This window comes from Macrotis lagotis, chromosome 2 (genome assembly GCF_037893015.1).
Source record: "Macrotis lagotis isolate mMagLag1 chromosome 2, bilby.v1.9.chrom.fasta, whole genome shotgun sequence".
In the NCBI taxonomy this organism is placed as follows: Eukaryota; Metazoa; Chordata; class Mammalia; order Peramelemorphia; family Peramelidae; genus Macrotis; species Macrotis lagotis.
The window spans coordinates 81,725,724-81,741,934 of record NC_133659.1 but is presented as its reverse complement, the minus strand read 5'-3'; the positions used below and the strand labels follow the sequence as shown (position 1 = coordinate 81,741,934).

The 16,211-nt window shown below is 36.7% G+C and overlaps 2 protein-coding genes across 3 annotated transcripts in view; one reads left to right on the top strand and one right to left on the bottom strand.

Annotated features, from left to right (window-relative positions):
* The window catches only part of ODR4 (odr-4 GPCR localization factor homolog), a 49,399-nt gene extending 49,178 nt beyond the window's left edge, over positions 1–221 (bottom strand). Inside the window, exon 1 of the mRNA XM_074222248.1 lies at positions 138–221. The gene's annotated coding sequence lies outside the window, so the exon portion shown is untranslated. The remainder of the gene's footprint in view (positions 1–137) is intronic.
* A 551-nt stretch (positions 222–772) lies between these two features.
* The window catches only part of TPR (translocated promoter region, nuclear basket protein), a 67,857-nt gene continuing 52,418 nt past the window's right edge, over positions 773–16,211 (top strand). Inside the window, exons 1-13 of one of the 2 annotated variants that reach the window (XM_074222243.1) lie at positions 773–976; positions 3,556–3,660; positions 7,357–7,430; positions 8,877–8,973; positions 9,652–9,755; positions 11,049–11,213; positions 11,623–11,715; positions 12,429–12,509; positions 12,599–12,686; positions 13,924–14,064; positions 14,481–14,572; positions 15,163–15,360; positions 16,091–16,198. In XM_074222243.1, the coding sequence (XP_074078344.1) occupies positions 826–976; positions 3,556–3,660; positions 7,357–7,430; positions 8,877–8,973; positions 9,652–9,755; positions 11,049–11,213; positions 11,623–11,715; positions 12,429–12,509; positions 12,599–12,686; positions 13,924–14,064; positions 14,481–14,572; positions 15,163–15,360; positions 16,091–16,198 (1,497 nt within the window). In that variant the 5' untranslated portion in view covers positions 773–825. The remainder of the gene's footprint in view (positions 977–3,555; positions 3,661–7,356; positions 7,431–8,876; positions 8,974–9,651; positions 9,756–11,048; positions 11,214–11,622; positions 11,716–12,428; positions 12,510–12,598; positions 12,687–13,923; positions 14,065–14,480; positions 14,573–15,162; positions 15,361–16,090; positions 16,199–16,211) is intronic. The other variant, XM_074222242.1, reaches the window with a different exon arrangement.

Below are 16,211 nucleotides of genomic sequence, written 5' to 3'. Positions count from 1 at the left end.
GCCGGCGCGGCCTGATGACGCGCGGCGCCTGTGCCTTCCAACTGCCTCCGGGAAGCGCGGCCCGCCCTGAACCCCCGTCTTCCCGCTGCTATAGGAGAGTCGCCCCGCCCCTCCCGCCCCCTTCCGGACGGCCATACCGAGTGTGGCGGTAGCGGCTCGGGCCCGCCCCGCCCCGCTCCGCCCCTCCGGGACTCATGCCCTCTAGCGGCTCTCTGACTCGGAGCGCCCGAAAACGACGACCCATGACGTCTCGAAGCCTCAGCGAAAAGGGCTCCCGGCTCCTCGGGGCGGGCCGCGGGCTGACTAGTAAGTAGCGCCGCCCCACCCGGCCCTGCCCCACCTCGCGGGCCTTTCCTCCTACACAGGAGGACGCGTGGAAGGAAGGGGAGGAAACGGGGACCGGGGTTCCAGATCTGCGGGAGAGGGCGGCGGGGGTAGTTGGGGCCACGGAAGAGGAAGAGAAATGGAGGGGGAGGACGACTACATTTCCCGGCGTTCCGCGCGCATGCGGGTGCGCGCGCATCCAGGAACCTCCCCCCCCGTTCCTAGACTCGGTTTCCCAGGGTGCTCGAGGGCGTCGGTCCCCGCGCCGGCCGCCGCGGGGCGGTGGGAGGCCCGTGCGCGCGCATCCGCGGGGCGGGGCGTCGCCGACTCCTCTCCAGCTCGGCTCTCGGCTTCCCAGGGTCCCGCCGATCGAGCCTCCGGGAGCCGAGCGCGCGCGAGCACCCAGCGCGGGAGGACCCGGCCTCGGCGCCGGCGCCGGCCTCGGCCCCGCCGGCTGGGCCCCCGGCCCCGGCCCAGCCCGGAGAAGCGGACGGCGGCAACATGGCGGCGGTGCTGCAGCAGGTCCTGGAGCGGCAGGAGCTGAGCAAGCTGCCCAAGCCCGTGCAGGCCAAGCTGGAGAAGTTCCTGGCGGACCAGCAGAGCGAGATCGACTGCCTGAAGGGGCGGCACGAGAAGTTCAAGGTGGAGAGCGGTGAGTGGCGGCCGGGGCCCGGCGCTGCAGCGGCGCCAGGCGGGGCCCGCGCTCCCGCCCGCCGCGCTGGGGGACGGGGGCTTCCGGCCGAGACTCGGGGGCCCCAGGGGGGAACAAAGACGGCAAACAGGGCAGGGTGGCAGAGAAAGTGGTGGGAGCTCGGTCTGGGAAGAAGGAAACCCAAGGGGACTGTGCTTAAGACCAAAACCCACGGATCCTGGGAAGGCTGGAGCTTTAAAAGCCAAGCGAGAGGCAGTCCAGGGAGGGCTGTGGTCAGAACTGTTCCGAAAGAGAGCCCCTGTGACAGCCGTGGAGAGAGAGAGCCTCCTGGCACGAAGGCCAACGAGGAGGTTGGTAAAGAAAAATCCAGGGGAGATGAAGGGGATCTGAACTAAGGTAACTGAGAGGCGTCAGATGTGGAAAATAGGGAGAGAGAGATAAGGATTGAGAGTGCCAAGGTTATAAATGCGGGAGGTCTGGAAGGGTGCTTGTGACTTCAGAATAGGGAAGAGCTGGAGGGAAATACTGATTTTGAGATGTCTGTGGGAGACATCTAGTGTGAACTGTTCCTTAGACATTGGGTGGCCCTCCACTGAAGTTCAGAGGAGATCATACAGGTTGATAGATCTGGAAGTCATTTACCTAGATAGGGAACACAATTAAACCAAACCCCAAGGGCTCACGTAAAGTCAAAGAAACTGAGGAAAAGAAGGGTGAGCAACAATGTGAAATTAAGCAGGTCAAAAAGCATGAGAACTAACTAACCTATTTGAAAATCAAGAGACCGTTGATAGTTTTGGAATGAGTCGTTACAATTGAATGGTAATAAGTCAGATTTCAATGGGTTGAAGAGTAGGAAGAAATACTGGTAATTTTTTCCCTAAGAGTTTAGCTGGGAAGAGAAAAGGAGATAATACATCACTTACTTAAGGGATGGTAGACTTTTTTCAGGATGTGAGAGGCTTGGATTTGTCTAAAGCCAGTAGGAAAGTTATCTGTAGATAGGTAAAAGGGGAAGATTACATAAATGACATTGCTGTCTTCTGGAGAAGACAGGAGGAGAGGATTAAAAATGTATAGAAATGTTGACCTTCACAAGAAGGACTACCTCATTATCAGATACTGGGGGGGGGGGTGAATCAAGAATGGGATACAGATATGTCCAGAGGTTTTGAAATGAACAGTTTATACTGAATGATATATTTCAAAATGGCTCAAATCAACAAAAATAATAGTAAAAACCTAGTTAAGAATCTGTGCCTTGAACCATTTTGCCACCTAGGTCTTTCATTCCCATTTTCTAGTGACATATGTAAAGGTGTCATTTTTACTTGGGTTAGTCTTTTTTATTTCATCCTTATCCCTTGATTCTCTTTTTTTTTTTTTGCAAGCCAATGGGGTTTAGTGACTTGCCCCAAGGTCACACAACTAAGTAATTATTAAATGTCTGAGTTTGTATTTGAACTCAGGCCCTCCTGTCTCCAGAACCAATACTCTTATTTACTGTGCCACCTAGCTGCCCTTTATTGATTTCTTTCTAATACTTCAGATGGCCTAGTTAAGGCCTTCATTATTTCTCCTCTGGTCTGTTCTCTCCCTTCAATCTCCCCCTCCCCCCAGCAGACACATGTTATTTTTCTCCACTCTGTGCTCCACAGATATGTTCTTTTTTTTGCAGGGCGCACAGCTGGACAATTAGTGTCTTAAGGGCAAAGCTGTACTCGATCCTCCTGACTCCAGGGCCCAGGCTCTATCCATTCCGCCACCTAGTGTTCTTAAAACTCACCTCTGACCAAGTCAGTCAGTTGCTCAATAAACAAGCTCCAACATTACATCTGGGATGTTCAGTTTTGTGCCTTTTCCTATTACAGGAAGACACTGGTGCAGAGCATTATGTTAGCTGTTTGCTAGCTCCCACGTGACATGTTTTCAAGACATAATGTCTTTGAAGTTTTTTTTTTAATTTTACAAGTTCCATTCTCCATTGGCAAAGCTTTTAGAGTCCAGAATAACTACACCAAAATGAGACATTAGGAATAAATGCTGTAGGTCAGTACTGTCAAATTATGTTCTATATCAGATTAAAATGTAATTGGGAAATGTTTAACAAAAGAAGTAAAATAGAGTACACCAACAATGTTAATCTATAGTTTTCTAAGATTCTTCAAGGATTCATTTCTTTTTGAATTTAATACCACCTCTATAGTATACTTTAGAGTTTTTAAAAGACCTTTTTAAAGATTCAAAATGTAAATTATCTATGTGTAGTTGAAAGAACTTTGAACTAGAAGTTTGACTTGAATATTCAGATCCTGGCTCTGACACTAGCTAGTTGTTTAACACTGTGTAAGTCCTTTAGATCCTTTGGATCTCATTTCTTCATCTCTCACGTGAAGGAGCTCAACTAACTGCTCACAGATTTCTGATTTTATTCACGGTTTCTCAAATTCTCTACATTCTATTACTTTTTGCCTCTTTGAAGTCTCAGGAAATTAAAGTTTACCATTAAAAATATTTTACATTTTTACATTTACATGAGCAAAATGTAAACATGTTGTGGCATTGTAATTTTTTCCCAGAACAACAATACTTTGAAGTAGAGAAACGGCTGTCCCACTGTCAGGAGAGACTTGTAAATGAAAGCCGAGAATGCCAAACTTTGCGACAAGAACTGGAAAACCTTAGTAAGTGTTTTTTAAATGCGTAATTTTATGTGTTAAGAGTATTTGGATTTCAGACTCTTGAGAAAATGCATAAAAGTTTTCTTAATGATGTATGTGACATAGTTACTCAGCTTTTTTATCTAGTTTGTCTCTTCTATTTGATTTCCAGCCTATTTTGTTTATCTTTGGATGAGGAAAATAATAAAAGCAAAATAGAAATATAAAATGTGCTGTTTTAGCCATATGTCAAATCATGATGGTGAAAAGTAATGTATGAATTTTAATCTTATCAAAAGTCATTTAATTCTTTATATATATATGTCTTAGTGAAAAACTTAATTTTTCTTATGTACAACTTTTCAAATTGGTGATTCTCTTTAGTATTTCAATTTTAAGTGCATGAAAGAATTATTAGCTTGGTTCTTACCATTTACTCTTAACAGTAGAAAACCCATTTTTCGTTACAATACAAATCTGCCTTCTTAATTGATGGATTTTTGAGGATACACAAGGAACAGAACTGTTAACTTCTGGAGGATATAGCTTTTGCATCATTGGAAGTTTTAAGGTAGAGATTAAATAACCAATTGTTACAGTCCTAGTTGGGATTCACATTTTGGGTGAAGATTGGACTAAATGACCTTATAATAATTTCCTTTACATTTCTGCTTTTTGGGATTCCTGGTTTTCTTCAAAACTAAGTTAAAGCACCATCTTCAATAAGAAGTCTTTCCTGTTTAATCTCCCCCCAACTGCTAGTATGTACCCACCCCAAAATACCCTGTTTTCATTTTGTTACATGCAAAAAGAATGATTATAAGAATTAAAAACATTAGAATTGTTGCAATACTACACAATAGTAAGGACGTAATCACTGAACAATAGTAGGGAGGGAAAATATTTGTTGCCTCTGTGTTAGTGCAACTTACCTTGTAGAGCAGTACCAACATAGATTGATATAGTACGCAGTGTTACAAGATTGATACATTAGAGAGTTACAAAAAAATTTCTTTGTGGGAAGAAGTTATGAACCTTATTAATCTTAGCTGCAGTCCATCATAGTTTGTTTGATTTTTTTTAGCCCTGGATTCTGTAACCTAAAATATTATATATCTGTGCCTGTAAAGTTTGTGGAATCTACAAAATTTCTGCCTTCATCTAAATCATTGACCCCAAAATGGGGTCAAAGATAGAATGTTGTGGCACTCCATAGATTTCCCTCCAAGTTGATTTGATCCATTAATTGCTAGTTTTGCAGTTTTGAATTCATCTAGTTCTGATGTCATTCAGCTTATGTTTCTCCATTTTAAACACAAAGATAAACTTGAAAGACTTGGTCAGTTCTTTTTCTGAAATCCAGGATAACTGTGTGTATGGCAGTTTCCTTAATTATTAGTCTTAATAATTCCATCAAAAGAGAATTTGAAGTTAATGGGACATGACTCATTCTTTAGCAATCCATGCGGTCTTCTCCCCCTTCCAATACATTACCAAACCATCCCTAATAATTTCTGGCATTTTATCAGTTATCAAAATTAAATTTTCTGGCCTATAGTTTGAAGAATCTGTTTTCTCCTTCACTTTTGAAACTAGGAAACCATTTGTCTATCAACATTCCTGATGACATTTCTTCCTTTTTCTAACATTTTTTTCAAAGAACACCAAAAATGATTTAGCAGTAGTCTAGATGTGTCAACTTTTTGAATGTAGTTTATCTAGACCCGGTGATTTGAATTCAGTAAGTAAAAATAGTTAAGATGCTTTCATTATCTCTTTACCTATCTTTGTAAATGTTCTGTTAATCATTGTTGCCTATTATTTCCAGTCCAGAAGATGGTTCACCTTGGCAGAGAAAACATAAGCAAAATAGAAATTGTGTAGCAGTGGATAGATAGAGTACTGGCCTTGGAGTCAGGAGTACCTGAGTTCAAATCCGGCCTCAGACACTTAATAATTACCTAGCCTTGTGGCCTTGGGCAAGCCACTTAACCCCATTGCCTTGGAAAATCTAAAAAAACAACAAAAAAAGAAAGAAATTGTGTAGTTCTACCTGCTTTTAGTCAACCACTATCATTATCTTAATCACCCAAGCAGTATTTTTAACCCCTATTAAAAATGTCAATCCATAAACAATTATTTTGATCCTATTATGTGCCACTGTTGTACAGATGCCAGAGGTATAAAGACAAAAGTGAAACTCAAGGAACTTGCACTCTGATAGGGGAGTCAGCATGTATACATTTTAAGTTTACACTGATTATATACAAAATGAATACAGGCTATTTTGGGGAGGGTAGTAGTTGGGGGGAGATTAAACAAGAAAGACTTCTTATTGAAGATGGTACTTTAGTTTTGAAGAAAACCAGGAGTCCCAAAAAGCAGAAATGAAAAGTCTTTCAGGCATGGAGATGGAATCTTATGTATGACAAAAGGCAAGGAAGACTGGACTAAAAATTATCTGGAAGATAGTGGTATAAAGGAAGACTGGTAAGGTTGAAAGGGGCCATAAAGAGATTTAAATTTAATTTAAATATATTAAAAGGTCTTAGGGAGCTTCTGGAGGTTTTTGAATGGTTTGAAAGGAAAGGGGGATGTAACATCAGATCTTTGCTTTAAAGAATGATTAGCAGCCATGTGGAGGAATATTTGGAGTGGAAATTTCCTATTTGTTCTAAGTATAACCTGGGGAATGTTGTAGAGGTGATTCCTGCTCAGCTGTTGTTTGGATAAAATGACCTCTTCAGTCCCTTCTATTACAGAAATTTTATCTATAATTAAATGAATTGGAAGTTATCCTTTCTTCTTATAGAGTCCAAAGATAACCTTCCTTTCCTTATTGGACTGTAACTTTTACATTTCTGTTCTTTATGTTAGAAATGTTCTCATCATTCCTTAAATTCTTAAGTAAATCCTGATTCTTCTTTTGCTAATCTTAGGGGTTTTTTTTTGAAAGGCAGTGGGATTAAGTGACTTGCCCAACAGTCACACAGCTAGGTAATTATTAAGTGTCTGAGTCGGAATTTGAACTCGGTCCTCCTGACTCCAGGGCTAGTGCACTATCCATTGCGCCACAGCTGCCCCACTAATCTTAATTTTGCTTTAGCATAGTGTCCTAATAGTATCTAGCTTCCCAAACAGCCCCTAAAGTACTTTCTAACATTTATCGGTGAGTCTCATTCATTATTTAATTTTGTCACTACTTAGGTGATTTTATGTCTGTTCTGCAGGCATGATTATAGTCCTATCAGAGAACAACAACAATAATAAATACATGAATTCAAAAGTAATTCTCCCTTTTTTTTTCCTGGTATCTGTATTTTTAATTTTAAAATAGTTCTTTTTTTTACTGTCTCTGTCTGACAAGTCTTTGTTTGGAAATATAATTATTACAAACACTTTTGTATATGATGTACATTTTTTTCTGAGTCAGCACTATATAGATAGAAGATTAGTGGGGGAGTCAGAATAATCTGAGTTCAAGTGCTGCCTTTTACACTAATTGGGCATGTGCGAAAACCTCTCAGTGGCCCAGACAGACAACTTTATCTTTGGTTAAGTCAAAGCCTATTGGAGCTTCAGTTTTTTCAACTATAAAATGAAAGAGCAGATGCCATGTTCTTTAACGTTCCTTTCTAGATCTAAAGTTCTATGATTCTAATTCTGTTGGCTAAATTGGATAAATGTAAATGTTTAGTTTTTAATAATTTTTATGTTCAGATCAACAATTGAAGATAGTAACTGAGAAAAACAAAGAACTGGAAACTGCTCAAGATCGACATATTGCTACTCAGGTAAAAAATAATGGTTGGTCATGCATATAAAAAAGTTTCGCAAATTGTTTGTGATTCACATTCCAAGTTATTAATTATGTAAATATAATTGCTTCTATTGCATGCTGCTTTTTTTTTTTGCTTCTTTGTAACAATTGATTCTTGGCTGAGACAGTAAAAAATATAACAAAATACAGTTTGTTTTGACATCAGATTATTTCCCAGTGGAAAATGTTTTCAGAAGATTAGGGAAGCCAGTATATTTCCACAGAATATAGGTGAAAAGAAACTTCTATTTATTGTAATGGGTTTCTTGTCCACCATAATTCTATCTTAAAATAGGCAGTATGACAATTAAGAAGAAAGATAGCTTTTTTTAAAGCTTATTAGGTGATTTTTTTAGATGTTTTATTTAAGATCATTTACATTTTGTCCTATATACTCCCAGCGAACCATCACATAGATATAGAAATAGATCACATAGATATATACATGCAAACATATATATATGTGCACATATACTACTTACGTTTTTTCTCTTTTTTTAAAGAAAGATTTTATTTATTTTGAGTTTTACAGTTTTTCCCCTATTCTTGCTTCCCTCCCCCCACCCCCCACAGAAGGCATTCTATTAGTGTTTACATTGCTTCCATGTTATACATTGATCTCAGTTGAATGTGATGACAGAGAAATTATAACCTTAAGAAAGAAAAATAAAGTACAAGATGGTAAAATTACATAATAATATGATGCTTTTTTTTTAAATTTGATGGTAATAGTCTTTGGTCTTTGTTTAAAGTCCATAATTCTTTCTCTGGATACAGATGGTATTCTCCATTGTAGATAGCCCAAAATTGTCCCTGGTTGTTGGACTGAAGAGATGAGCAAGTTCATTAGGGTTGATACATCAACCCCATGTTGCTGTTAGGGTGTACAATGTTTTTCTGGTTCTGCTCATCTTCGCTCAGCATCAGTTCGTGCAAATCTTTCCAGGCTTCCCTGAATTCCTATCCCTCCTGGTTTCTAATAGAACAGTAGTATTCCATCACACACACACACACACACACACACACACACATATACCACAGTTTGTTAAGCCGTTTCCCAATTAAAAGACATTCACTTAATTTCTAATTTTTTGCCACCACAAACTGGACTGCTATAAATATTTTTGTACAAGTGATGTTTTTACCCTTTTTTCATCATCTCTTCAGGGTATAGACCCAATAGTGGTATTGCTGGGTCAAAGGGTATGCACATTTTTGTTGCCCTTTGGGCATAATTCCAAATTGTTCTCCAGTTATTAGGTGATTTAAACCAGACAAAACTAAGTTGTATTTTGTATGTCTCAAATTTAGCTTAAGATTTCATGTGCTACTTTCTTACAGGTTGATAAGTATATAGCAATTTTACTTATCTGATTGATTTACTCATATTACATTGTTTTTGCTTTACTCCATTTAATAGAGCCAGCTTACAAGAGCAAAGGAGGAATTGGAAGCTGAGAAAAGAGATTTGGTCAGAACCAGTGAGAGGCGTTCACAAGAACTTGAATATTTAACTGGTATGAGGAATATATTAAAAAATTTGCTTTTAATTGAATAAGTGAAATAAGTTATTTTATAATATTAAATAGATTAAGAGAATAAATCTTAAGTTATACTGTCACTTTTTTCATTTAATGTTAGACTGTGCAATAAAAATATAAATTTTATTTCTAATCTTATCTTGTAATGGGAGAGTTGTTTATATATTCTTTGAAAAATGTTAATCCTTGTACTTTATTCAGTTTTCTCAATTAAGTTATGAAGCTTAGGTCTAGTGCTGACTGGAGCCCAGAGCATAATTTCTCTAGGTGCTTGAGTGATCTCTGCTTAGAATCTTGGTAAGGGTGTATGAAAAAGGTGCAAACACTTATAAAGGATACTTTTGAATTTCCCCTTTTTTTTGTTTATCTCCTATCACATTTCTAAATATTATTGGATGGATATATTATAAGTCAGGTTTGTAGAAGAATTGAGCATGGCATGATAGAAATGCTATATGCCTATTTTATCAAAGTTAAATAGTGTACTTTTTGTGTGTTGCATTTACATTTTATTGTACATTCAATACATTTATTATTTGTTATGTGAAAGCTCCAGTTTTAAGTGTTAAGGATAAACAGTTATGAATGAGACATAAGAATTTATACTCTTCATCAACTTTTAATAATTTTCGTATCCTGTTCTGACTTTTCTAGAGGATGTTAAACGTCTGAATGAAAAACTCAAGGAAAGCAATACAGCAAAAGGAGAGCTGCAGTTAAAACTGGATGAACTGCAAGCATCTGATGTTTCTGTTAAGGTACTTAGCATGTACAAATTATGAGTAGTAGTTAAAAAATATAGTTACTTTTGTATAGTTCTTTTTTATTACTATTGTCATAAGAATTTTTTAGTCCTCTATTATTAGGGTTCCAGGACTGTCACATTTACTGGGAAGGTTAAATAGCTGGTTGGCACTGTAGCTATGATCTGTTGAATTTAATTTGTTTATTATTTTTTTTATCCAAGAAAAGCAACCAGACAGGGAATAAATGGAATTTACAGTATCTCTCTCTGAATTCTCTTGTTTGTATATTGATAAATCCACAACCAAGTGTTAGCTTTCTAGTTATCTTTTGGTATGTAAAAACATTGTCTCTCACAGTCCATTGTAAACTCTGTAGAGGTAACCTTGAAGTGTAAATCTCATCAGCCTAGATTATCTGTGTAAAACTGTCGTTTCTCTTTAATATGTCTATCTCCTTTATGAGAACTTTGGAACCAAAATCATTTTTTTTTTTGTCTCTCATGTAATCGAAAACAAAATGAGAAATGAGAATAGTGAAAACTCTGATGAGCTTCAGTTTTATTTGTTTCCGAATCTCTGGGACTATGCTTAAGCATACTGAAAATTGAGGGTTTGCCTCCCTAGATTTCTGGATGCTCATACTGGAAGCAGTAGCTATCCAGGATTCCATGGGTCTATTTCCTGTAACATTGAAATGAGTAAAATTCAGTGACTTAATCTAATCACTATTAAGCAGCTATTTTGTGGCACATAGAGTGCTATATATTGACAATGCAGATAGGAGGAATGAAGCAGTTCCTACCCACCAGGCTCTTAGATCCTATTTATCAAAACAAAGACATAAGTCCTTAGAGAGTAAACAATAGATTCATTGTGGTGGATGGTAACAGAATAATGAAGGTCAAGGAGAAACAATCTGAGATATGGCCATGGCAAAGGCACAGAAATAAGAAATGGGATGCCATTTATGAGGAGCAGAGAAACCTATTTGTCTTATAAATTGTAGGAAAGTGAGATGTGTAATGAAGTCGGAAAGCTCGGTTTGAAGCATTGTATAGGACTTTTGAAAGTTAGTCTATAAGAAAGATTTGTCTGAAAAATTGTAATTCTAATCTAATTATGTGACACTTTAAAGTATTCTTTCATGCTCAATATATGCATGTCTTATTCAATTTTCAGTGAAGCAAAATTTTATTCAGATTGTAGACTTCAAGAAGCATTTAAACAAATAAAAATATAGCTGGCATTATGTCCCTTATAAATCTTTTTTGCTCTCTATAAAACTATTTCCTGTGATTACATCAGTATCGAGAGAAACGATTGGAACAAGAAAAGGAATTACTAAATAATCAAAATGCATGGCTGAACACAGAACTAAAAACCAAAACTGATGAACTCCTGGCTGTTGGTAGAGAAAAAGGAAATGAAATCCTGGAACTTAAATGTAATCTTGAGAACAAAAAAGAAGAGGTAAGTTGAGAAATAAAAATATTATCTTTATGAATGTGTGGCCAAATCTTTTCACTTTTAGAATTGTGTGCAAATTATAGGAGATATTAATTTAGTCTTGAAGTGAAATAGAATCTAAGAAGAGTATAAGCATGAAAAATTAAGAGTTATTAATATTCTGTTTTTGAAATCAGAATCTAAAGATTTCTATAAAAATTCCCTACAACTGATTTTTTCACGATGCTGTTATTATTATTTGGTATTTCATTTTAAAAAGGAAAGGTTCTCCGTGTTGTACTATAAATTTTTTGCAGACATAGCTGTATGAAAAAAGGAGAAAACACTTGATTTTTCATTAGACAGTACAATCATAAAATTGAGATAATTTAAATTTTGCAACACTTTCCCTTTACAAATTTTGTTGATATAGGTTTCCAGGATGGAGGAACAAGTGAATGGCTTGAAAACATCAAATGAAAATCTACAAAAACACGTGGAAGAACTTCTGACCAAATTGAAAGAGGTATTTTAAGTTTGGCTGCTACTTTGAAGATATATGAAAGCATTCTTAGGTTCATAAATTTAGAGCTGAAAAAGACCATAAGAGCCATTTGAGACAGCTGATTTTCTAGAGCACTAGATTGAGTTCAAATGTGGTCTCAGACACTCAATTGTATGATTCTGGGCAAGCCACTTAACCTCTCTCTGCCTTATTTTTCTCATCTGTAAAATAAAGATAACAAGAGCACTTAGTACTCAGGTTCATTGTGAGAATAAAATGTGATCATATTTGTAAAGCACTTTTACAAAGCTTAAATTGCTTTATAAATGGTAGCTCCTGCTATTAATAAGTCCAACCCTCTTATATATATATATGAAATGTTTGACATTTATAACCTTAACTTTCAAAAATTAGTTATCAGCTTGTAATTTCTAAGATCATTGCAATATTATGAACTTAGTCATTTTCCTGGAAGACCAAAAACTAATGAGATCATTTTATTGAAGACTTAATTATTATTTAATCTGTTCAGGGGTTTTAATTTTAGGTATTTCATTTGCTTAAAAATTAAGATTTTCTTGCTCTTGCATAATGTCTCTGTCTCGCTTTCACTATCACCTCCTTCTCCCTTCTTCTCTATGTCTTTTAAAAGAAACCACCCCTAACTTTGACCATTTGAAAAAACTATCAATCCATATCAGTGGTGAGATATAATGATTTTGTTTATTTTTTAGGCCAAGGAGCAGCAGGCTAGTATGGAAGAAAAATTTCATAATGAACTAAATGCTCACATAAAGCTCTCTAATTTGTATAAGGTAAATACAGTTACCATATATTTTAGTGTCCTGGTCTTGTTTACTGTTGTTATTGTCATTTAATAATTTCTGAATAAACATTATTTTAGAGTGCGGCTGATGACTCTGAAGCAAAAAGCAATGAGCTAACAGGAGCAGTTGATGAGCTTCACAAGCTTTTGAAAGAAGCTGGAGAAGGTAAGAAAAATTCTAAAAGGAGAAAAATACTTATGATACTTATGATAGAGATTCTTTTCAGTTTATGTGATTGGTATATATAAATCAAATATAGTTTAGTTGGGTTTATCTCAGTGATAAAACTTATCTGAGGGATATTTGTATTCCAGAAGTGAAATTTGCTTCCAGTCTTAGTTATAATGCTATATAGTAGAGTTTCAAAAACAGATTACTCTATTGCTATAATTATTATTGATACATTTGTATTACATATATATATATATATATATATATATATATATGTGGGGGGGGGTGGATGTGGGTGTGTAGATTGATACACATACACAGGATGTTACAAAATTCTTAATGCAGTTGTCAGGTTTTAAAGTTTTAATCTGCATTGAGACTTGGAATACTCTGGATATTGTCTGTCTTTGTCTTACACACATTTACTAATATCATCTGCTGTTAGTTCTCCCTGATCTTGTATACCTGGTAGCTAGGTGATACATTGCATATAGTACCAGACCTGGAGTCAAGAAGATTCAACTTCCTGAGTTCACATCTGGCTGCAGATTCTTGCTAGCTATGTGACCTTGGGCAAGTCACTTAATATTGTTTGCCTCAGTTTTCCCATCTGTAAAATGATCTGGATAAATGTCTTTGCTAAGGAAACCTTAAATGGGACTGCCAAGTCTTGGACACAATTGAAAAGACTCAACAACAATAAAGATTTTTCCCTAATTCCAGTACCCTGTACAGAGGCTTGTAACTTTCTTTATATATTCACTTTCAAAACCTATGGTAAGGTTTCTCACAATGAAATATATATTTCTCATTGTATTACCCCTAACCATAAACAAAACATCCTAATTGATGATACATAGGCCTTTTAGCCCATATTCTAGATAGAATATCCAGTATTTCAGATGAAGAATCAAAAATGAAGTCAAGTGACTAAATTATACCCTTTAAATCTCTTGGAAAGAGACAACAGTACATCGGGTGACCAAGAGAAACAGGGAGAGTAAGAACCAAAGACATGAGTATTTCATAAAGTTCAAATGAAACAGAAATTTTAAATGAGCGATTTGTAGAAGGAATAGCCATGTCCTCCTATTCAGTTTTCATCCTTGGAAGCTGTTTGCTGTGTTCTTTAGAGGAAAAAAGAGGGATTTAAGCAGAATAAAATTTAGTGACTTCTAGATTTTTGTTCTATAGGATGATGTAATTTCTTTTTAAATTTGTCATGTTGTAGCTAACAAAGGAATACAAGATCATTTAGTGGAAGTGGAAGAATCAAAAGCCCAAATGGAAAAAGAAATGCTTGAGAAAATTTGCAAGTTAGAGAGAGAACTAGAGAATGCTAATGATCTACTCTCAGCCACAAAGCGGAAAGGTATGGATGATATTTTGTGAGCACAAAAAATTTATATTTAAATATAAGCATTTCTCTTAAGCTAACAGGTAAATTATTTAAGTTTGTTCTTTTTTTTGACAATAAATATTCTCCCTGATACTGTTTTCACAGTATGATGGTACCCATGTGACTTGCCAAATGACAGAAGATTTAAACCTGGCACTCTTAACTTCAAATCCAGTACACAGATGAGGGGAGGGTACACTAGGCACAGGAGTATCATGAGAAAAGACATTGAAAAGACAGTGTTTGAAGCATGATTCAGAAGATAATTTGTTGGGCTAGAATGTAATATGCAGGGGAAAATGTGAAGTAAGATAATGTGTTAAAAACTCAGCAACTTGATTTTCTTGAGCTTTACAGTAATAGAATATTATATGTGTTGATATGTGCAGGGGCCATATTATCTGAAGAGGAGCTTGCAGCTATGTCTCCTACTGCAGCAGCTGTAGCTAAAATAGTGAAGCCTGGAATGAAACTAACTGAGGTGATCATTTTTTATTGTTTTTTTTTTAAGGTTTTTTGCAAGGTAAATAGGCTTAAGTGGCTTGCCCAAGGCCACACAGCTATAGGTAATTATTAAGTGTCTGAGACCCGGTTTGAACCCAGGTACTCCTGACTCCAGGGCCGGTGCTTTATCCACTACGCCACTTAGCCACCCCTTGATCATTTTTTAATTTGAATATTACAACACATTTTCATTTGAAATGTTCTAAGATAATACTTAAAAGAATCTTGCTTAAAATAGAATGTTGATGGGTATATCCAATTTTGTGAAATGACCATCTAGTCAAAAGCGGCAAAAAATTCCTTTTAAATTTGGTTTATGGGAGCAGCTAGGTGGCGTAGTGGATAAAGCACCGGCCCTGGAGTCAGGAGTACCTGGGTTCAAATCTGGTCTCAGACACTTAATAATTACCTAGCTGTGTGGCCTTGGGCAAGCCACTTAACCCCGTTTGCCTTGCAGAAAAAAAAACTAAAAAAAAATAAATAAATAAATTTGGTTTATGGTCTGTCATTCTTATCCTCCCTTTTAAAATTGTACTTAGACTTGATATGTTACATTTTCTTTTATAGCTGTATAATGCATATGTGGAAACACAAGATCAGTTACTTTTAGAAAAACTAGAGAACAAGAGAATTAATAAGTATCTAGATGAAATAGTAAAAGAAGTTGAAGCAAAAGCACCAATTCTGAAACGCCAACGTGAGGAATATGAACGTGCCCAAAAAGCTGTGGCAAGTTTATCTGTTAAACTTGAACAAGCAATGAAGGTGAGTAGCATATCCTTCTTAGGACCAAACTAGGGAACAAGTAAAGAACAAATATAATTTGTTAGCTTATTTTAAATTTTACAAAAAACTGGTAATAACAACTAGCTCAGTGGCGTATTGTGGTATATTGGCAAGAATGTTATTTTAGAGTTCAGGACATAGTTTAAAGCAGGGGTTTTCCACTTAATCCTTTTGTAACCTTTGAAAATTACTTAACCTTTCAAATTTTCATCTTCCTCATCTGTAAAGAAATGTGAGTTTCTCATAACATACTGTTGTATTTTTCAAATGACCTTTGTGTTACTGGTCAATTTTTGATGATATTCATAGTCTTTTAGCATCACTATGAGGATATCAGTATCTACTACTATGATGTTTGTAATTATTTCTATGCCAGTATCTGTATATTGTGCGTGCACTCTCACGCGCTCTCTCTCTCTCTCTCTCTCTCTCTCATATATGTGTGTGTGTATATACACATATGTATATTTTAATTTGGATCCAATTATAAATGACAGGTAGTAGTCACAGATCAATATTGCATTTTTTCTCAGAAAGGCTCATTTCAAAAGTATCTTTTCCTTTTTAATTTTTTCATGTGATGTTTATTACTCTGATTGCTGTAGTAGTTCCTGAGCACTCTACGATAATGATAAACTTCTTAAAGCAAATTTTATTTTTAGAAACTGATGTTTTTTTTTAAAGCCTTAAAACTGTTTCTGGTTTATAGGAAATTCAGCGATTGCAAGAGGATGCTGATAAAGCCAACAAGCATTCATCCATGCTTGAAAGGGATAACCAAAGAATGGAAATACAAGTGAAAGATCTTTCACAACAGGTTAGAAAATTTT